General features: G+C 46.3%; 1 protein-coding gene across 1 annotated transcript in view; it reads right to left on the bottom strand.

The window, feature by feature from the left end:
- Positions 1 to 23620, bottom strand: part of SLC25A46 (solute carrier family 25 member 46) — a 169973-nt gene that overhangs the window by 123182 nt on the left and 23171 nt on the right. The window contains exon 2 of the mRNA XM_078675493.1: positions 3689 to 3731. Coding sequence (XP_078531619.1) covers positions 3689 to 3731 — 43 coding nt within the window. The remainder of the gene's footprint in view (positions 1 to 3688; positions 3732 to 23620) is intronic.

Genomic DNA, 23620 nt, shown 5'->3' with positions numbered 1-23620 from the left:
TCAGGTAATTGCATTTTATCTGTCTGGTGATTCGTTACAGTCCGTTTTACACAGGGTTCTTGGACTAAAACCCTTTCGTCAGCCTCATCTTGAGAATTGTCTTTATCCTGCACTCCTGTTGGTTTTTTAGGAGTATTCAAATGTTTACACAGTTGTGTTTGATGTGATTTTGTATGAGTAGGGCCTGTAGGTGATTCTATAATCAGGCTATTCCCAATCACTGCATTTGACTGTGCTTGTTGATCTGGGGGATTGTCTGTATGCTTAGAATCGGTTACTTCAGAAACTTGTTTCTCTTTCTTAGAGGAGTTATGATGGAAGATGGGGTACATATGAGTGTCTACTGTAGGTTGGAATTTAAGTTGTATCCTTCCTTTCCTAGCGCGCTTTTTTTGTCTTTTTGTTAGTTTGACTTTAGTTTGGATTATTGCTCTTTGCGCCTCCTCTACTTGACCTGCTCCATTGTCGGACTTTTCTTCACTTGTCTTACTTAGCTGTTCCTCTAGGTAACTATTTTGGTTAGGATCAATTTCTATGTGTTGGCTCCTAGTTTCTAATTCTGAATTTATTGCCTTAGTATTGCTTGTGGATTTGAAGTTTTGTTTTGTATCCACTGATGATTGGACCGCCTTTAAGATAGTTTTTTTAGGGCCTTCATGCGCCAGCGAGAGTCTATTCCGAACAGTGTGGGGTGGATATGGGGTGGATATAACAGAAAATTGTCTCGTATCCCACTCACCGGTGCTCGCCGTAAGATGTCGCAGTCCGTGCTCTGTAATCTGCAGCGACCATCTGCCAAGGCCGCCTCGATGCCTGCCAAGATAATCACCTACAGTGCGACGGGGGGACGGCGTCCTGCTTGGCGTCCTTAGCGTCCTTCTCGCTTGTTCTACCTCTGCCACTGCTCTCTGCTTACTCTCCCTGTTGCACTCCGCTGCACTCTGCTTCTGGACACTCAAGGAACGTGACAGCGCTCCACTTGCTGTTACTCTGCGCTAAGCAGCTCTCTCCCGCTGCCTCCTGCTGACTCCTGAGGTCCTGAGATCCTGCTGCCCCAGTCCAAATCTTGGGACTTGGAGGGGTGGCTCTGGCCAGGGGCTCGCGGCTCTTGGCGAGTTTCTTTTACTTCCCCGGATCACTGCAGGTCTTCGTGTCAATTTACCGCTTTTTATTATTTATTGATTTTTTTTGCCTCTGAGCCTCTCACCTCTCTCCTCTTGCCTCTTCTCACTCGGCTGTAAAACAATGTCAGCCGCCTCTGGGGGCAGTGCTGTGGTTTTCGATGCTTCGGCGCTCTCTTCACCAGCAGCGTCAGCACTCGCCGTGTCACACGCCGTCTCACTCGGCTCACTCTGCTCACTTTGCTCCTCAGTCCGCGGTCCCCCGTCTGCCTCCCTCACCTCGATGGCAGGCGGCCGCTATCCTGCCGCTATCCGATGTCCGCCGTATCTGCTGCACCTCCTCCAGGCCCTCCTGGCCTTACTGGTCCTGCTGGCTGCGTAGATAGTGTAGCGTTTGGTCCACAGAGCCTTACTGGTATCTGGTGTCTGTGCAATCAGTGCACTCTCGCTGTGGGTGTAAACTCCGCTACGGCGGCGACGGAAGTATCATTGCCGCGCTGTGAAATCCTGGAATTAAATTGAGATATCTTGTCAGACCACCACAACAGCCCACTCGCTGCTGTCTGCCCGCTATTTCCGCCTGTGTTGTGGTTAGCAGCCCGAATGGACCGCAGCCGCAGCCTAAAACTCTGTGTTAAACCGGCGTTCGGCGTCCGTGCAGAATGGCGTTCTGATGTGTTCTGCTCTGCTCTGCGGCGTCTCTCGCAGCTCACTATCGCACTCTGCTGGCTAGTCCAATAGTATCACTGTAGCTTGATCAGAATCTAACCGGTGTTGGCCTACTACTACATAGAATTATGGAAAAAATATAGAAGTAAACCCTGAAAAACAATAAGTGTCACAATTGTCCGCTGATTACTACAAGAGAGGGAAGCAACTGAATTGTGTTACTCAAAATCTGTTGATTGGGTTTTCATCATCAGAGTTTTTAAAATGTTTGAAGGAGACATATAATAGCAACATTAATCTTAGCCAACCACAATAAAGTTAACATTTAGGGCCTGATTCTGATGCGGGTTAGAAAGCTTCCCGGCCGAATTGGTTTGAAAATGGTTTCCGACCCACTCGGATTGGGAGAGTCCGACCGACAGAGTACGATGCATCCGGATGCTTCAAGATACAATTTGTTGGACTCCCATTGACTTCAATGGGAGCATATGTTCCTAACTGCATCATAATTGGGCCCTGGGTCGGGAAGACACGTTCCCGATCCGATTTGGAAGGAGCAAAAGCCATTAGGAAGCCTTCCTAACCGTATCAGAATCAGGCCCTAGGTGGGAATGCTTTCCTAATTGCAATAGAATCAGGCCCTTAATGTTGAAAAAAACCAAAAACAGAAATATTTCTGTGCTCCTTGTACTTACAACTGAAGGCAGGATGGAATAAAGATCATAAATGACAGTTGCCAAATTGTTTAGATCACTTACACCCAACCAATGGATTGTTAGCTAAAGAAAGGTTTTATTTCATGACAACTGTTTTCAGAGGGTTTCAGCTAAAGATTGAAAAGAAAGACTTCACCACTGTGATGGAAATAAACAAAAGTTTTTAATTTACTAAAAAAAGGTTAGATTGCAGGGCTGCCTTTAAATATAAAGAATATGGATAGTTGACAGAAGTCTTCGAATTTGTGACAGCTGGAATGTGCATTTTGGAAAGGAGTACGTCTCCTATAATAGAAGAACTAGCTAAAATGAAATCAGAAATACATTATGGTAAGTGCTATGAAATGGGGGATTTGTACCATTTTAGAGAGCTACAATGCGAGACACACTGAATTAAGGTTTATTTGCACACAGAGCTAAGAATCCAATAGGTAGTTCCCCACACAATGGAGATACTCCTAGCGCAACACATCTATGCCAAAGAGGGTTAGTCGAACTGCAAAATCCAATGAAAATTAAAAGACTACAAGACCAAATTTTGTAATTTCTAAGCAACTGTAATGCATTTAATTTTTACGAGGCTTCGCTCTTATTACCGAAAGGCACTAAAGCCAAAATAAAATGACTAAATCATTTTTCCAGTAGTGAGGAGTACATCCTTGGTTTGAAACCTAAAAAAACAAGTTGCAAGAATTCTAATGCTAATGAGGCAGTTTATGATGGACATTTAGAGTTAGAGAAACTGGATGTGCCATCTCCAGTTAGCCGGTCCTAACCCAATGCAAAGGCAAAGAATTAGGTAAAAGGCACATAACAGCAAAAAACCCTAACTTGCACAAATAAAAAAAGACACATTGTAACTAGGCATCATTTGCAAAGTGACAAAGAAACAGGGTCATGGCACAATTACATTCTATTCAGATTTGGAGAGACAAAGTGAAGAGTGAAGAGAAGAGTGGGCAGAAGGTGGGTGCACAGTGCACTAAAGGTAAAAGGGATGCCTAGAACGTTTCTAATGCTGGCAAGATATGGTTCTGTCCATAAGGTAGGAGTGAATAAAGCTTCCAAAACCAATCCCTGAATTGCCTCTTCAAAATAATCCAAATCTGGGGACACTGATGTATTAAAAAATGATATTAATGATCAAATTAACTTAAACAATATCTAATTATTAATCCTTACCTTGCAAGTCCAATACCGAATCCTGCAAATCTATTCAACTGCTCTGAAATAGATTTAAAAGAAAAAATAAAGTTTCAGGTTTTCATTCAAGGAGGAGTTTGAGAAAAAAAAACTTGCAAATCTTTGAATACTATGTAACTGAATGGCTGTATATCAAATATAATTTGTGACTTTCTGGATGTTTACATTGTGGTCAGTACATCGGGAGAACTCCAATATGCAAGTAAGGTGGTACAGAGACGAATACTGTTTCTATCCACAATATACACACACCCCTCAAAATACATACATATGTGATTCAATTTTGAAACTCAAATAAAAAAATACGCTGTATTTTACACTTCAAATACATCTTAAAATAACCAATACATTTTAGAAATCAAGTTAAACTACATTACTTTTTTTATTATAAATGTTTTAACTTTATGTAATTTAAATAAATGAAAACACTACGTAGGTATACATTTTCCTGTATTTTTAATGGTACAACTTAATTTAAATGGTTATTATATTTAAATTAACATTTCACTTTTGCTAAATACATATATTTCTATCTCTCTATATATAAATTAATACATAAGAGTTCTCGCCACTGCAGTCCTCAGTATATTGACGATGCAGACCCAAAATCTGTGCAGAAATTATTTCTTTATTTGTGGACCCGTTTATATATATATACGTATATATATATATATATATATATATATATATATATATATACATATACACACACACAGGTATACCTATATATACACAAACACACATATATATATATATATATATACACATACATACATATATACATTTATACACACACACACACACACAAAAAACAAAGGATAAAGTACCGTTATAGTTCGGTAAAATGTTCAGTAACAAAAAAATGTTTTGAATAAAAAAAAAATTTTTAAAACACAGAAATTCACCAGTTTGGTATATCAAGTAACTATTGTGCCCTTAGGTAACTATAACTCGTGTCACCGCCATGCACAGTTTTCTTATTAATAATTTCATTGCAAGTGTTGCAGTAATATTATCAATGATGTCATAGAAGTAGTCATGAGTGACGCAATATGTGGGGTAATTAGCAGTGTATGGTGGGGCGCAAGTTATAGTTACTTGAGATAAGTACAACTATAACTGGTGAATTTCTATGTTTTTTTAGTTTAAAACGTTATTACTGAACATTTCACTTAACTAGAACGTTAATTTTTCTTTTTTTCGGTGACTTTCTAGTTTCTTTTTTTTACTTAAAGTAATATTTTGCTAGTATACGTAAAGCCAACCTGCCGAACACAGGGGTTGGTCGCAGGGCCTGGCCTAAGGCAAAGCCCTGCTTCCAGCCCCCTGCAGGCAGTCACCTCCACACTGCGAGGTTGGCCGCAAGGCCTGCGGCCAGGACCTGTAGCCAACCCACCCGGAGGCAGACAACCTCACACTGCGCACAGCTTTTGGGAGTGTGTGGCAAGAAGTTGGTTGCCCTGTAACCAACCCCACTGCACGCTGGCAACTTGATGCCGCACACAGCCTTTGGCATGTGCAGCGTATGGTTGGCCTTCGTACCACGGGGACCTCTTCGACCATATGTCTGCCCAAGCCTTGATAAGTCCCGGGGACTCCACCCCCAGCGTCAAATTGCAGGAAAAAAAAAAAGAGGAGGGGGTGGGCGGCCCCCCTCCTAGAGCCTTATCAGGCTCTGGGGACCCCCACCCCCGAAACCAAAGCCAATTAAAAAAACGAGGATTGGCATAGCCAATAGGTCTCACATTTTGGCCTTTATAAGTGTTTAGACATGCATCATAATATCCAGAACACAGTAGCGATTTTTTTTAATATGTTGGCGGTGTCTCTTACCTTAAGCATTGAATGGTAAACTTCCTAACTTACACTGCCACTGAAACTGCAGATTAAGCAAAAAAATATCATACTGTTGTAGAAAACACCAACACCAGGATGGACGCTGGTAAACACAACGAGACATGAGGCACGAAATATGGATAATGAGTTGTGTCAGTGTGGATACACATCCATGTAAGTAGCAATGACAGGCATCGACCTAGAAGCCAAGTGCTGAATAATAAACACATTGAAGACAGCATATAAAGAAGCGTAGGCGAGTAGTAGAGTCTCAAAAGACTGCAGCAATAAAATCAAGGTAGGATGTGTTTGGTTGGAGGATGTATACCAACCTCCCATATGTGATTCCAGGACACCACACACTCTGGAAATGCTAGTTAGTTACGAGAAGGATGAAATGAAAACGGAACAGAGAGAGCAAGAAGCACAAGCAAGAGAAAGAAAAATGTTAGAGGGAGTATAGAAAGATAGATAACAGACAGCTAACCGATAGATAACGGATAGATAGATAACGGATAGATAGATAACGGACAGATAGATGATAGATAACAGATAGATGATAGGTAACAGATAGAGTACAGATCGATAGGTAACAGATCGATAGATAGATACCCAGATAGAAAACAGCCTGATAAATGCTGGACAGACAACAGATGGCAGAGAGATAACAGACAGATAAATAGATAACACACTATACAGATGGCTAGAGGATAGATTTTGTGTGTTGTGCACCTAATATAGTGCAACACTGTATCTTGTTATTGCAGTGCCATACTATGCTGTCTGTGTGTTTCTGCAGCATGGTATAGTACAGTATAGCGTATGGTACACTGCAATCTGGCGGAGGTGAAGTATGGGTTGAATTTTGTATTGAGGAATGTAAAATCTACAAGGAACAGCAGCAATACCTGTGGTGATCAAAGTATAACATTGTATGTTCCATCTTTTTCAACTAAAGAGTTTAACTTGTTGGAGTTGTTGAGTCTCGTTTTCTGGGGGAAAAACATGGTCATCATATGAACAAAGTTTGCATCGTAGAGTCCCTTTTTCTTCAGCCAGTTAGTAGGGGAAATGTGAAGGCCTAACCAGAAGCTTTAGAGGGCTCAAGAATCAATACAGTAAACGGAAAGTTAAAGATGGGCTTCTGGAGTATTGTGATATCCTGCTGCTCAGCCAGAATGACTGCCTGATGGAATGTTAGTGTTTGGAATGTGTGTGTGTGTGAATCAGTTGGATAAAGGGCTTAGCAGCAGGGAAGCTGCTCCTGGAGGGGCTCCTACTTAGACTCTGACTTTACCTCCCTGTATCTTAACTTACCACCTCAATAAATCTACGTGGTAAACTACCTGGCTTGAAGCGTCCTTTTCTTCAATACTACAAGTATGCTGTAAAGGGCTCTCTTTTTTCAAAACGCTCCTAAAACAAGAAATAGAAAAGCAGTGCTTAACATAACACTAACCGAAATGGAATGGCACTTAAAAGTAGAGGGTGGACAAGGCATGGGGGGTGCAGTCTTGAGACAGATAAAGTTAGGCCTGGTTTTCGCAGAAACAGTGTGCAGAAAACACCAAACATATTAGAATGTTGGGAGCTCCATTGCAGACAATGGAGTGCTCCCTGCTTCTACGGGCCGGTAAAGGCCCGCAGAGCAACATTCCAATGTTCTACAAAGGCTTCTCGAAGTTCGAGGGGATTTATATCCCCTCGAGCTTCGAGAACCCTTTCTTTAATTTGTTGGAACATTCTGCCCTCTAGTGGCAGAATGTTCTAATAGCCTTATAGCCCTTCGTAGCAGGGCTATACCGGCTATTAAAGTCCTGCTGTTTCGTTAAAGTCCCTCGCCTTCGGCTCGGGCCTTTAACGATTCAGCGGGCCTTGTATAGCCCGCTACGGCGGGCTATAAGGCTATATTAATAATCCGACCAGTGGATTTTTCGCAATTTTGAAATTAAACAAAATCCTTAGAAACCCCACATGAGGGCGCTCAAAACTAGTCGATGAAAGGCACTATTATTAAATCAATCTGGGATAGATTTGTCGCATACAATCCGCAGTTCCTTCACAAATGCGAGTTGGGAGTCGGAGGCCTTTTATTCTGAGTTTGGATTAAATTTATCATCATGTATGTTTGTTACAGTTTGAAGCACGGCCCACTGAAGCATGAGCTGCAATCCGAGGACACAGCAAGTTATACACAGTACGTTTCTCTTTTGAATTGCACGTCCTTTAAACAACTGATGCAAAGTTGACAGAGTTTGGCTTGGCTGTACTGCTTTGTAGCATAAAACATTGTTCCCCCACAAAAGGAGATCTTTTTCCAAATGGGAATGCGTGGTAACGTGGACGACCAAGAGAAACCGTGAAAATGTTGAGATGGACAACCAAAACGAACAATGAGTGAAATCAGACAGGAGGGAACCAAGCACCCAAAGGAGTGACATGCACCCAGCAAAAGGCAGCATTTCTGAATTGCACAACAAAGGACCAATGGTAATCGACAGGCATGCATTAAGCCCAAACAGTTGATACACACTGTCTTGCGGACAGTGCAAGCGCTGCCTAGGCTCAATCATAAAAGGGTGGGAAAGGGGCCTCCCGGGCCCTGGCCCCAAGCCTTCATAGGACCCGGCGGACCGAATCCCCCCGGACAAAAACGAAAATCCCCATTCAAAACAACAGGGCACCCAACGCCAAAACAGCACCCTGCACCCAGCTGGTCCTGCGGGGGCACTTTGTGTACGAAAATGGATCCCCCTTTGCCCTGAGCCTAACACCAGTAGCTTGGCTCCCACAACCAAGTGGCCTGCCGATCAGCAGCCACCAACCGGAGGCAACCTATCCCCCATTGGATAACATTAGGCCTCAGCATTCTGCACCTGGCCGTCCTAGTGCAGCTGAGGGTGTAACAAGAGTGCATCCTTGACCCTGGGGGACTCCTGAGTCTACCCCCAGAACCTCAACTCCCACTACCAAATACTTACCTAAAAACCAATAACTCTATTTTCCTCCATAGGACAACATTGAAAGTTTTTTCTTGGAAAACTGTTCTCCAACTACATATCTATTGTATTATCTCACAACATTCTCATTCCCATTCTAAGAAAAGTGTACATAACAACATTTTAGCAAAGCACATAATATATGTCACACGTCTAACTCCCATAACAGGCACTCAACCATTTGCCACCACGCCCACCATTGCAGTCAGTCAGTCAGTCAGTCAGTCAGAATATCTTTATTCGACTTTTTCCAAGTCATACAAAGAAACAAACACAATAAAAACATCACATAAAATACATATTCCTAAATTGTCTTAAAAGCAGCAGCCATGCTGCACATTTAGAAAAGCTATATACATAATTAAAAATAGATTTGCATTTCATATCGAAAGGAACATTGTAAGACCATTGGTTTTAAGGCGAAATTTGGCCGGCAGCTTTCGCCCTTGCAGCGGCCACCAAAAAGTTAGCAGTGCAGAAGGTAATGCGAGGGTTTGACATAAGTTGTAGAAAGAGCAACGCCGGGCGCACCTGTGTGAAGCCGGCTTCTTTCAAAATTGGCAGCAAATATTTTTTCCTCTGCTCATGGTACAAACTACAAAACATGACGAAATGCATTGTATCCTGCACGGAGAAATGGTCGCAGCTACAAGGAGGGGCTAAGTCTGGTTTCTGCCAGCTCTTAAAAGAACCTAAACAAAGATGTAACAGGTTAAACCTAAACTTAGTTAATAAAAACCTGTGGTAAGGGAAAGTAACTAAGGTAAGGTGCAAGCGAGGATGCGCTAACCAGAAGGCTATGTGCCCTTACTGCTGGTTTCAGCAATTCGTGTGCCTCGCGGCGCACTTCCTTCCTGTCCCTAAATGACTTTTTTATATAGTCTATGTCCTGGACCCTAATTTTCTCTGGGGATGAAAAAAGTTCAGGACGACCCAATTCTGTAAATGATTTGGCTAAATACGCCAGCCATGGGATGCTGCTGTATTTGTCAAGCGCTAAGACGTCATGTAGAATTTTATGGTTTAAAGGAAGGTCTTCATTCAACCACGTTTTCAACCACAGGATCAGGGGGGCTAGGCTCAATGTATCTGACAGATAGGGTAAGCCCACCTCTTTGTGAATAGAAAAAGTTGGGGTTGACTGCGGTACAGAGAGCAGGGATCTAATAAATCTATTTTCTGCTCTCTGAATAGGGTCAAGATTTACATACCCCCACAAAGGGGACCCATATAGTGCAATAGCCACAGGCTTACTCTCATAGATTTTTAAAAGAGCTTCCATAGGCCTAGCTCCTAGCTTGCCAGCGAAACCTAAGAGCGCTGATGAAGATCTAATTACAGCCAGCCTCTTTGCTCTTATCTGTGGGCCCCACGATCCTTTCTGGTCGAACAATACGCCCAAATAGGGGAATGTGGTTACCTTAGAGACGGGAATCCCTCTACAAAAGAATGATTTGTGTCTTTTTTTAGTGCACTCACGCCCCATTACCATCGTGTGTGACTTAGAGACGTTAACCTTGAGGTCCAAATTATCCATATAAGAACCAAAGGCGTCCAGAAGGAGCTGAAGGCCAACGCCAGTTCGAGCAATCAACACGGCGTCGTCCGCATACAGGAGTGCCGGAATTTGGGCACCTCCTGCACGCGGAACGTCCGCTTCCTGGCTCCGCAGATGTTCCCCCAGGCCATTAATGTAGATGGTAAAGAGCAAGGGGGCTAAGATACAGCCTTGCCGTACCCCCTTTAGAGATTTAAACACTGGAGTACATCTGCCATGATTTGACACTCTAACAGCTGCAAAAAGCTCCTGGTGCAAAGTGGCCATGAACACGACCAAGGCTTCATCGATACCCATCTCCAACAAGATCAACCATAGTTTTGTCCTATTGACCAGGTCGAAGGCCGAGGAGAGGTCCATGAAGGCAAGAAACACGGAACCCTCCTTAGCCACAGTGTATTTAGAGATAAGTAAGTGCAGATTGATACATTGTTCAATGGTCCCTTTTCTCTCTCTAAAGCCATATTGTAATTCGGACAGCCCACCACAGCCCTCAACATTCTCCCTCAGTCTGGATAAAAGTACTCTGCCCAAGATTTTTATGGTTGAGTCCAAAAGGGATATGGGCCTGTAACATGCGGGATCGTCCCGCTGGCCTTTGTTTTTGAAAATAGGGACAATGGTAGATATGGCCCACGATGCAGGGGCTTGATTACTACTGACTGCGTTGAACACATTTGACATGACCTCCGCCCACAGGTTTGGTGAGTACATAAAAAAGTCAGCAGGGACTCCGTCAGGGCCAGGTGCCTTATGTTTTGTGGTTGCCAAAAGAGCTTTTTTCACTTCTTCGGGATTAAAGATGATAGGATGTACCGCCACGATGGGCAGTGGGGCCTCTTTATTTCCTTCTTCCGCGCCCCCATAGACGTTTTTAAAGTGAGACAGCCATTTTTCATCGGTAATCACGCAGTCCATGGGTGCGTTTTTGTCTTCAGAGAAAAGGGGCTGTTTAATGATCTCCCAAAATCTCCTACTTTCCTTCAACACTGCCGCTGAAAGGAGATTATCCCATGCCTCGCGTTTGATGGTATCCTTACGATTCTTTATGGCTACCTTATAATTTTTCCTTAATCTAGAAATATCATCTTTAACCCTGGGAACATTTTTTAGAGCTACCAGCAGTTCTCTATGGGCGTTCGAACATGCGGAGTCAAACCAACGCTTATTTCCTGGGGTTCCCTTTATAGGTTTGGCTAGAAGATCCTTTGACACCTGGTCACATATTGCCTCGTATGCTGCTACTATTTTTTTCCCCTGAGCGCCAGGTTTTTTACAGAACTCTACCTTGTCTTTAATTTTTGGAAAGTTTATTACATAGAAGTTTTCCGGGATCACTTTGGCCCATTTCACTCGTCTATCATTATCAGTGGTCCTCAGGGGTTGTACAGGTTTTGCTGTAGTTGGGGGTACCCCCATCTGAGCTCCCCAGGCCACTTCGAGTAATACGGGGTTGTGGTCGCTATGATGTGTTAAAACTGTGCGATAATCCGTGGTCTGGCTTAAGATGCCTTGTGAGACAAAGATGTAATCTATCACTGTTCCATGTTGGGTACCAGAAAAGGTTGGCATTCTCAGGCCCCACTCAGGTTCGTACAGATCATAATTAGCGAGCAGTTCTTCAAGCTCCTGCCCCTCTACGGAATGTTCAAAGTGAGGTCCCTGTAAGGCCGCATCGTCATCCTCATTAACACTACTTCCCTTACATGCTAGGTTACATAAATGAATATTAAAATCGCCTAATAAAATAAACTCAAAAGCAAACTGGATATTCTGAGATACTGAGTTTAAAATACTATCTAGGTTAGCAATATTGCGACCTCTATAATCGCTATTCCCAGAGTTATAAAAATTGACATATAGGGTCCTGCTACTATTATTGATCACCCTTTCGACCATTAAGATATTATCAGAGTCAGTGCTGATCTGCCTATAGCTACCTTTTAGGTCTAAGGAGAACAAGATAACCAAGCCGCCTTTAGCTCTGCCCGCTCTGCTGGAAACTGCAGGTTTGGTGAAACTGGTAAACCCATCCCACCAAAGATTGGCGGATGTGTCCCAAGTTTCTTGCAGGGCGATGATGTGATGGTTTGAGATAAAACTCAACCAGGCGTTATCCTGACGTTTTGCATTTAAACCTGCTACGTTCCAGCTTATGATCTTGCAGGAGTCAGTGGGTAACCTAGGTTCTTTTACCCCCTCCGAATCCCCTTCTACTATACGTTGCGTTAATGATCCCTCATTGAGTTCCCCTTGAGGGAGGCTCTGTATATTTTCACTGATTGGGGTCGGCACGGCGCAAACCTCCATCCGATATAAGATCGGGGGCTGGTCGGAATTTGACGGCTCTTGAGACCCCAATGCTTCCTTGTGACTAGGTTTGCTGGGGTATTCAACAATGTTATGTCGACCACTTTTTAATAATGGCATATTCAGTGCCTCACTTACTAGATCGACTCCTACATTAAGTCAATCACAGGTATTTAAGTCGGATAGAGGGCCATACCTATTTCCCGTACCCAATCCCCACCCAAAGGGGGTAGCTACCTGGCCCTGTCCAAAAGCTGGTGTGTTCCACATAGGTTGTGGTGTATTTGGACGTATCCGAAACTGGTCATTTCTCATCGGATGTATAAACCTATTGCCCCGTCCATGATGATCGTAACCCGAGAGACCAGTGCCCCAACCATTTATACTAGACTCGTGTAACATGGCAGGCCTGATGTATAGCTCATTCGAGTAGTTAGATCTACCTGTTTCTGGGTTAGTTGTGGGCTGGAAATGATCGTTAGAATATCGAGGTCTGGTGTCCCCTCCCCAGCTAATGATGTTAGTAGATCTCTTATATCTGGGGATCTTGTGGATGGTAGCAGACTGAGATTTGCTATAGAAAAATTTAAGGGTGAGGGGGATTATGGAGCCACTGCGGCGTTGGGGTGGGAAGATATTGGTCAGAATGTCTGGGAGGACCTCCGCGTTGGCGAAGTTTAAGATTACACAATCCCCCTTAAACTTTTTTGGGTTGCTCCCAATCCAAGATACCCTCCTGGTCATGATGATATCCCCTGCCAGTTTATCAAACCCTTGATGTGCCATGTGCATGTTGTTAGTGAGCCAATGTAACGCTTTGTCTTTCAAACCCTGATTGGACTCTATTTTGTCTTGTGATAGAACAGGGACGTTTGCCAGTACGAGTACTACTGGTGATGCTTCCAAGATGAATTGGGCTGAGACATCCTCTGGTTGCAGATCCGCTTTGGCGGCAGTTGTGCTGATGGGGAGATCTACAGCTTCTGCTTCCTGTCTAAGTACAGGTAATGATGGAGATGATGGCAACGGCTCTTGTAAGATGGGCTGTGGATTGCTTTCAGTTGGGGTAACCACCACGGCCATAGCCGCCATATTTGTAACGAGGGAGGATAGATTCTCCACCTCTTCAGCCAACTTGCTGTGTACGCCTCCCAACTTTTTAACCTCAGATGTTAGTTTGTCCAGTTTCCCGGTCAGGGGCTTGATTATAGTCCTGATTTTAATGTCTATCATGTCTTGAATCCTATTAAATAGGTCATCATCAACAATGCGTCTAGACTCTGCATCAATGTCGAGCTCGACATTTTTCCCTTCACGTCGTGGAGGAGGGGTGGCGGGCTTTTTCCTACCTTGTTGTTTCCCCCCCGCTTTGCTGGGTATTTTCTACAGGCTCTGACCGCCCGTGTTGAGGGCTGCGGGGGTGATAGGACTTCATCCGCTGTGGCTGCCTGGTGGTTTGAGTCAGCAACAATATTATCTGATAGATCTATTAGATCTATTAGTGGGTCAGAGTCATCAACCTCGTTGCCATTAGCTTGAGGAATAGGGTCTGCTAGATTTGTAGGGGAATTTTCAGGCGGTATATCCGGTGTCGCTGTGCTTAGAACGCTTGTGGAAGGGCTTTCTGGGGGCAAAATAGGCGACTGGCTCAAACCTAGGGATTGCCTTCTCTCAGTGTTGATCTTGCTGACCACTTGTACCAAATATGAGTCTAGGGTGTTAAGTGGCTCAGTGGGGGCAGGTACCAGTTTCTTCCCCATATTTGCTGCAGTCTATTGAAGGCTGTCTAGGGCTGGGCGGACTTACAGGATTTAGCTCAGGTGAATTCAAATAATAATAGCGGAACAGTGAGATATAGAAATCAATGAGTGGCAACAATTTGACAAACTAATCTCATCAGCGCGATATTATATGCTGGAATGTCAATCTGGAAACAGTACCTTATCGACGCCAAACGGTAGATGACAGGGAGGTGGCCTAGCCTGGCCTTTTCGTGCCTCTGAGGGCCGCAGAGGGCCCGCCCTTTGCCCGGGCTTTGCTCCGGGCTGCGTCCCGCGCTGCGGGAGTAGGTGGTTATGAAATAGGGGGCGTGTTGGACGGGGGGCGGGCCGGCAGGGAGAGCGGACCGGATGCTGGTCTCCGTGGTCTCGCAGGGGCTCCTGGTAGTCGGAGTCCCCTGCACCCTCGCAGCCCCGCCGAGCCTCACGCCCAGCCGCCTTGCTACCTGAAGATCCGAGCCCCGCGCACTCCTGTGCGATGCGGCACCCGCGGAAGCGGGTGCGGCGAGGTGTAGGTGAAAATCCGGGAAAGAATGCCGCCTGAAAGGGTATGCCTCCGTGGATACTGTTTAGTCAGGAATCCCGCCGGTAAGAGGTGCTGGGCGCCTTAACAGCCCTCAGGTGGACGGGGGGCGGGCCGGCAGGGAGAGCGGACCGGATGCTGGTCTCCGTGGTCTCGCAGGGGCTCCTGGTAGTCGGAGTCCCCTGCACACTCGCAGCCCCGCCGAGCCTCACGCCCAGCCGCCTTGCTACCTGAAGAACCGAGCCTCGCGCACTCCTGTGCGATGCGGCACCCGCGGAAGCGGGTGCGGCGAGGTGTAGGTGAAAATCCGGGAAAGAATGCCGCCTGAAAGGGTATGCCTCCGTGGATACTGTTTAGTCAGGAATCCCGCCGGTAAGAGGTGCTGGGCGCCTTAACAGCCCTCAGGTGGACAGGGGGCGGGCCGGCAGGGAGAGCGGACCGGATGCTGGTCTCCGTGGTCTCGCAGGGGCTCCTGGTAGTCGGAGTCCCCTGCACACTCGCAGCCCCGCCGAGCCTCACGCCCAGCCGCCTTGCTACCTGAAGAACCGAGCCCCGCGCACTCCTGTGCGATGCGGCACCCGCGGAAGCGGGTGCGGCGAGGTGTAGGTGAAAATCCGGGAAAGAATGCCGCCTGAAAGGGTATGCCTCCGTGGATACTGTTCAGTCAAAGGACACGCCTGCTAAGAGACCAGAGGCAAAAGAGTCGACCTCCGAACAATGAGCCAGTGCAGCTGGTCCGTCTGTTTTTACTTTCGACGCTCCGTGCGCTATAACTGACAGGGAGTTTTCATCCAGCCTGAAATTAGATGCGCCTATGAGGGGCCACAGGGGACCACAAGCCAGATTTGGAAATTCATATTGTTGAAATATTTGCATCACCTCATTTTTGGGTCCGTGGTTGCGGGCTCGTTTGCAGTGTTGTGACTTTCGTGAGTGACGCTGTCAGTCAGCATCGGGGAACAACAGATACACAGAGCGAACAGAGCCCCCCCCCCCCCCCCCCCCCCCCTCAAATAAAAGTGTCGACTCCTGCTGCAAGGTTGAACAGTTTGGGGGCCTGGACTGGAGAGGAGGCGTCTATTCCCTCGAGCACATGTAATGCTGAGGTAATTCCATTAATTGTGTTCTGTCCAGCGAGGGCCCCAGGGCTCTGGATGCTAAACAACATCAGCGAAGGCAATGTGTCTGTATTTGCAAAGACAGTGTGTGCCAGCACTTGTGGTTTCTAATGGCCCCGGCCCCGCCCCTTCGATTGTCCATCTGTAGGTGTTCAGAAGCTGTGTTGGAACAGTGCAAGCAGCAGTGGTTCTCTCTCCCCCGCTGGGCCCTAATGGGTGTCATGAAGACCTGTAACTGGCTCTCCCGGGGGCCTGCTTGTTAGCTAACGATGTTACAGGTGATGAGGATTCGGAGCGAGTTAACAGGAGGTGGGCGAGGACTTTGCTAATGTGGTAGTGGGAAATGAACGATTCCTCAAAACCCTGGCTTCTGAGCACTGTCACTGCAATTTTAAATTAGCGTGCCTTTTCACTGTGTCATCCTTTTTTTGGAGAAGGAGTTTGGCTCTTTTCCCACTCCAAATATTACGGCTTGGGCGGCAGCATTTACAACACTGGCACCAGCAGTAGAATAAAGATAAAAACACCTCCCCACAGCGTAGATTTCTGCAGTGTCGCACACCAGCAGTGCAAGCTTCCGTCCTGCGGGCACACAACAAACCAAGCATCATCCTGGAAGGCAGTGTGACACAGCTGAGTAACACACTCGTACACAACAGGTTTGTACAGCACAGCCTGCAGCTGCACTATCTTCCTGTGCACAGAGAGGGTGTGCTGGAGCGTACAAGTCCATGACTGACACAACAGGTTCATTGCGGCCAGGAGCAGCGGCAGCTTTCATCACTCACAGTACAGAAGAAGCACAGCCTGCGGCTAAGATAACTTCCTGCACATGGACAACAGTATTGGCTACAGTACAAAACTGCCACACACAAAGAACAGGTAGAAGCAGTGCTTAATTATTTGTAAAATAATAAGTGCCTGTGCCAAAAGTATTTCTCAGAAGCCCACAGGTGGCACCTACTAATCTCTGGAGTGCTGCATGCCAAGACCATGTAGGCTTGTTGTGGAAAATGTGTGGTTTCAGGAGCAATGAACTTGCACTTTGTAACTGTCTACCCCCTACAGATAATTCTAGCTTTTGAACCAGATAAAAGGGGGTCTTAAATGGAGGGCTTTGGGAGTCATGCTTTAGCTGTGTTCTTGCTTAGTAAGGCAACCAGTTTAGGGATTTTAGGACTGGGGATATGTGAGAGTTTCTTTTTGTACCAGTAATCAATCTGTCTGCGGCATTCAAGGAGGCCCTTAGTGGGGCCACGGTATATGTGGGAAGGCCACAGAGCCTTCTTCTGTTTTTCATAACTCTCCTTCCTTCTTGTAGAGGTCTCCCAGGACATTACTCACACAACCTTTATTCCAAAACATACACTCTGGACACACTTTTGTAGATGGAGCTCTACCTGTTAACAGTTCAAATAGCGATATACCTGTGGTGGACTGTGGGGACATGCAATATACAGCTTCAACACAACTCCATCTTCCAATCAAGACCATTCACTTTATACCCTTGCATAAATGTTTTTTATCATCCTCTCTCAATTGCACCTTTTATCTGTGGGTAATATGAAGCTGAAGTTTTGTGTTTTATTTCTTTTTTTAACGCACCTGTTTATTCAAATATTTGCTCAGATGCAATACACTTGTGCATTACAGTAATTTAACACAGGTTTTAATCCCCTTTTTATCCTAACAATGGAATACATTATCGGTGGTAACTCGTATCGCCCTTCGTAGTCTGCCTAGTCTCGCCCCATGATCCCTCGCTTCATACTGAGGGAACAGAGGAGTCCCCACTGTGTCCTTTGTAGCCTCATCCCCCCCCCCCCCCCCAATCTTCATTCATTTCCCTGGGCAGCCCCTGCACTGATAGATAACCTTCTCCGCCTGGCTGCATCAATCCAGATCTTGTTCCCATGCCTCCAACCTAGGCGGAAGGGTCGCTCCCAGTTCCCAAGCCACATTCTGTTTGGCAACTGCTGTCACCATCAGATGCAACAGTCTCTGATATGTGGGCCATAGCTCCTCCCCCGATACACATAATATCAACCATATCGGCTCTAGTGGGACATCCCCGTCAACTACTTTCGACATACCTTTTGTGATTTCCGAACAATTACTCCTGATAGTAGGACATTCCCATAGGATGAGGAGGAACGATCCCACCTCCCCTTCTACACTTGGAGGAGAAGCTTGGCTCAGTGGTTAGAGGCGGCAGACCCGGAAGCTGAGATCAGCCGTGGACCAGGGTTCGATTCCCCGCCTCGGTGGGTCTCGGGCTCAAAATTCCACGGACTCGACAATTCTCGCTCTGGTGCCTACTCGACTCACGGGGTCACACTCTGCGACTCTGGGCAATAGCTTGCTTAATCTCCACTACGGCCCCTCGCGGCGGGATGCCTGGCTTTCACCTTGTGAATACCCTGCTGGGGTATCTCACAGGAGAATACCAGGACGGGTTCCCTAAGCAAGCGCCTTGAGACCCCTGGGTGATTAGTGCGCTATATAAATCGAAATACATTTACATTTACTTGTCTGTTTCCCCTCGTCCCAGCCTATACAGGAGTGAACTAGAGAGGTAGGATTGGTGCAGTATTCTTAGCTGCACTCATTTGAAACGCGATCCTATGGTCACCTCACACGGTCCCTGCAGTGCCTCTGCCGAGTCGTCATCTTCTAGGATTCCTACTTTTGTTTCCAAGTGCCTCTCGCAGGCACACTAGCAGGTCTGGTGAATTATTGATGATTTTCTTATATATTAAGGAAACTGCTTTAGACACCAAGGGGTCCTGCAGCAGTCTATCCTCCAGTGGCTTGTATTCAGGTATGCTATCCCCTTTGCGGATGTGTGTCCTTAGTGCATGTTCCATTTGCAGATAGTGGAATCTTTCAGTGTTCGCCATGCTATATTCATCCTGCATTTCTTGGAATGTTATCAGTGCTTGGCCCCTCCACACATCCCCAAGTGATTCTAGTCCCAATATCCTCCATTTATGAAAACCTTCCAAGTCTGCCCACTTCCCTTACCAAATCGATATCCCATAGGGGCGTTCTTTCGGTAAGAGTATTTGCGCACTTCAAATATCTATTTGCCTTGTGCCACACCTACGTAACTGTCCAAGTGATTAGTGGGAATTGTTTCACACCCTTTCTTTGGTATAGTACTGCTGGCTATCCTCTATCTACCGTTGCTTGCCTGTCAACACTGTATGCTGGCTCCTCCCTGTCTGAATAGACCCATGCATTCACTGTGCATTCATTGTGCTGCCCAATAATACTTCTTAATATCTGGGACTGCCAGCCCCAATCATAAACCCCACTCTGTAGCTTTGTAAGGGCTATTCTGGAGCTGCCTCCGTTCCAGTGAAGCCCCCGTAACTCCCCAACTATCTTCCGAAAAAAGTCTTGCGGGACCCGACTTGGGGCATTTTGTAGAATATGAAGAAAACGGGGCAGGGCCATCATTTACCCGTTAAGGATAGTGGGGGGCCCCTCCAGTGTGCCACGTCCGTCAATGGAGAAAGATTATCTCTTAGGAAATCACGTAGATCTCTGGTACTCTGTATGCTCAGATACTTAAAACTTGTTCGCACTAACAAGGGTATGTCTCTGGCCAGTCTGGATGGAGTATATCTGGTCAAGGGGAGTAATTGGGGCTTGTCCCAGTTAATTGTGTAGCCGGAGTAGCTACCAAAAATCCCAAAAATGTGGACAAGCTTGGCCACTGTACTATATGATCTAGTAGCGAATAGGAGGATATCATCTGCGTATAGCAGGATTCATTCTTCCCATTCCCCAAAGCCTCCAATGCCTCTCAGCATGTGATCCTCCCTTACTCATGCTGCCAGTGGTTTCAACGCCAACGCGAAGAGCATCAGGGAAAGCGAGCACCCCCGTCTTGCTCCCCTTCCCAGTGTAAATGGTCTGGACACCATCCAGTTTACCAGCACTCTTGCCCTCTGTTCTCTATACAATAACCTGACCCACCCGAGAGAGCCACGCCCAAATCCCAATTTCTCTAGTACAGCAAATAGGTATGGCCATTCAATGCTGTTGAATGCCATTCGGGCATCTAGCGATATCAGGACAGCCTCTTCGCCTGGTCTGTCTTGAACCATATGGAGTACCCCGTATAGGTGCCTAAGGTTTAATCTGGTGCTTCTTTGTGGTATAAAACCTGACTGGTCTGGATGCACCACTGAGGATATCGCTGTGGACAGCCAGGATGCCAGAACTTTCGCCAATACCTTAACCTCCAAATTAAGTAGGGACATGGGCCTATAAGAGCCACATTGCTCCGGGAGTTTCCCTTGTTTAGGAATAGTTATTATTAGAGCTGTACGCTGATCTTCTGGCAGACATCCCTTATCTTTCACTGCTTAAAACATGTAGAACATAAGTTTCCCCACTAGACCAGCCACTCCTTTATATAGAATTCGATTCGCAGGCCATTCGGGCCCGGGGCTTTACCCCCTTGCAGATCCTGGATAGCTCCCACAATCTCCTCCTCAGATAAATCCTGCTCCAGCATTTGCTTGTCCTCCTCAGACAGTTCTGGGAGTGATGTATCGTGCAGGAGCGCTACACCATCCTCTGCAGTACGTGCCAAAACTGGGACGTACAGCTGTTCGTAGTAGTCTGCAAAAACTTAGGTCATTTCCTCATTGTCCTATAGAGTGTCCCATCATACCCTTTTATTTCCTGAACCCAGTTCCTACCCCTTTGTTCAAGCATTGCCAACATCTTACTGGCCTTATCCCCTACATTATAGATTTGTCAGTGCATGGGCCCTGGCACTATTCTCTGCTAAGTCTCTCAACTCTTTCTGCTTAACCCAAACCGGGTGAGCAATGTCCTCCTCCTCTGCCTGGACATTAGTTTCTAGTTCTGCAATTTCTTTCTCGAGTTCTACATACTGTACCTGCCTTTCTTTTTGTTTCCCTCTTATAAATTCCTACACTTGTCCCCGTAGGACGGTCTTATATGCCCCACACAGTATATCTGCCGATGGAACTGATCCTTCGTTTTTCACAAAGTAGAGCTCCGACTGCTCCCTTACCGTCTGGCTGAAATCTTTGTCTTTGAACCCCGTGCGTCTAATCTTGGGGGAAGCATGTTGTCCCGTTTGAGCCCCCTTAACTGTACCTCCACCGGTGAGTGGTCGAGATCGCCCTCGCACGGTGGGTCATCGAACAAAAGAGAGTGAGTTTGCAGCGTAAATATGTAGTCCAACCTAGCATAACTACCATGGGAGGCAGAATAATATGTTTAATGTCGCTATGGGGAATTATTTCCACGCCATATATCCGACAGTCCCTTTGCTTCTACAAACGCTTGCAGAGATTCCCTTCCCGGCCCATCTTGTTACATGTAATTCTATCCTTTACTGGGTCCAAAGCCGCGTTAAAGTCTCCTCTCAGTACTAGCACTCCCCTTAACAATTCCAGTATTAGAGTGCCCAGTTCCGGCAGTGTGTCCCCATGTAAGCAAGGGGGGGCCATATACCGAGCAGAAGTTTACTGTTACTACATCCCACGTTCCTGAGATTGCAGCGTATCTGCCCATTTTGTCATGCCATGTCTGTCCTAGTACCAACAGAGTTGAGACCTTCACCAAAACTCCCACCCTCCTCAAGTCGGATGTATAACCTGCATGTCCATAACAATCCAATACTTTATAATGGTTATATGCGAAACAGATCAGCAAAGAAAGAAAGCGGTCTTCCGCTACATCTGACCGAAGAGAGGGCAGGGGATCTAGTGACAATGATTGAAGCAAAGCCCCAGGATGTAAATACACCGATGGAGCGCAATGAGAACGAGGGACAGAACAGGCAAAATGTACTATACTTGTGCTGCGCCGCCCAGAAGAGGGGGCGACAAACAAGAGACTTCGCCATTCGTGCTTTATTCACCCAATTCCACAGAACACTCGGCCACCTCGATGTTTAGGTCGGGGTGACCGCCTGGTGCGACCATGCCCTCGTGGGATAATTCCCCTGCCACCGGCATTACTTTAAGTTGGGGTTATTTAATGGGGTGGGGGGGGGGTAAATACCTCAACCTGTTTTGAGGGTTGGAGTGGGTGGGGAAGATGGAAGTGGTAGGGGGATTTTATCAGCAAGTTACTCCCCGAGTTGCACATACTAAAACAGTGCAGCAGCCTGAGGAAGGGAGGGACACATGTTGTGGTATATTACTTAACTGTTTTTTATGTTTAGTTAAAACTTGAGACCCCCCCCCCCCTAAACAAAATGCTCTACAGTGAATCCCTTTCAATTGAGTTTCCTGCAGGAGGACCACATCTGGGGCGTATCTCTTGATGCTTTGTAGGACTATTGTACGCTTTATCTTACTTCCCAACCCATTCACGTTCCAAGACATGACTCAACGCCTCTTCGCCTTGGGTACCCGGCCAGAGTCGGGCTCGCCTATCCCCAGTTTACTGCATTCCCTTCAATATACTGATTCGGACGGATCACCTGTTCCCCATATCGGGCTGATCGTTGGGCATGTAATCCCCTCCCCGTTTTCCTCATTTGTTCCACACTTCTATTCCTGTGCTGTATTTGTATCATCTTTAGAGCAAACCTTTCCAAAACAGATACAACAACTCGCATAACGGGTTCCCCATTCCTTAACTCCCCCTCTCCCTGCTACCCTGCCTAGTGGGTGTAAAACTCCCTTCCTCCCCTATTTGCATAGTACCTGTCGCCCAATAACTAGCATCAACTTATTTCAGAGTGGGCTAGGTCCGACCAAAGTGTCCTTGTGCGGCTCGTATTGCCTACGACCACGATGAAGTCATTATAGGCCTAACCTGGGAGTTTTCTGCTTCAGTTTCACCTTCCCCACCCCTCCTAGTTTCCTCCGATCCCTCCCCAAATCTAGACAAAAGGATATCGCTTGTATTTCAACTCAGTGTTCTGCCAACTGTTCTTTCCCAGACTGCTATCGCCGTCAATGCTCCTTTTCTGGCTGGAGCTACCTCTCATCATGCATGTCCGCTGTCTCTGTACTGCTTTCCTATGATCGACTTGGCGTGACATGGCCCCTGGGTATCTAACCGTTTCCCGACCCCCGAGGTGAATGTCACCCCACTGTTCGCCAGCCCTCCAGCAATTCCCACGTTTCTTCTGGTGTGTTGAAGTGCCATGTTCTCCGGCATGCAGCTCACCTACTCCGTCTATTTCGGCACACCGCCTGGGCTTCCTAGAAGGACCCTACCGGAACATTGCCCTGCCCCGACTATTTCTGGACGGCTTGGTTTTTTTTCACCCCTCCTGTGACCTTCAGCTTCCTGGCAGGGTTGGTTATACCATTTGCTCATCGTCTCATACACCCTATCCTGGCTGGATTTAGGTTGTTTGCAGCTCTGCCCGGACATGTCCTTTGCCGATTGGGCACGCTCTATGGCTTAGTGCCTCCTCTCAGGCTGTATATGCCTTTGTCCTGATGATGATCCACCCACGCTAGTGGGGATAGAAACATCGTCGACACACGACATCTTCACTCCCATTGCTTTTGCATTGATCTCTGTAGAGCACAAGATGTTTTTTATACTGTGACTACTGTAAATAGGGAAATTGTTGTTAAAGTCACTATATTTATACACACATGCCTGAAGCTTGGAAATCTGCTGATTTCCAACCCTGTTTTTACCAACTGCACTTTGTTGAACAAATTGCCTGTTTGGCTGTTCGTCTAAATAAATACTTTTCTATTTTGAATGTAAAACTTTGCAGATCATTATGATGTTCTATATAACATTTCCTATACTTACTTGATAGGGA

Source organism: Lissotriton helveticus, chromosome 2_1 (assembly GCF_964261635.1).
Source record: "Lissotriton helveticus chromosome 2_1, aLisHel1.1, whole genome shotgun sequence".
In the NCBI taxonomy this organism is placed as follows: domain Eukaryota; kingdom Metazoa; phylum Chordata; class Amphibia; order Caudata; family Salamandridae; genus Lissotriton; species Lissotriton helveticus.
This window is presented reverse-complemented; position numbering and strand designations above follow the sequence as displayed.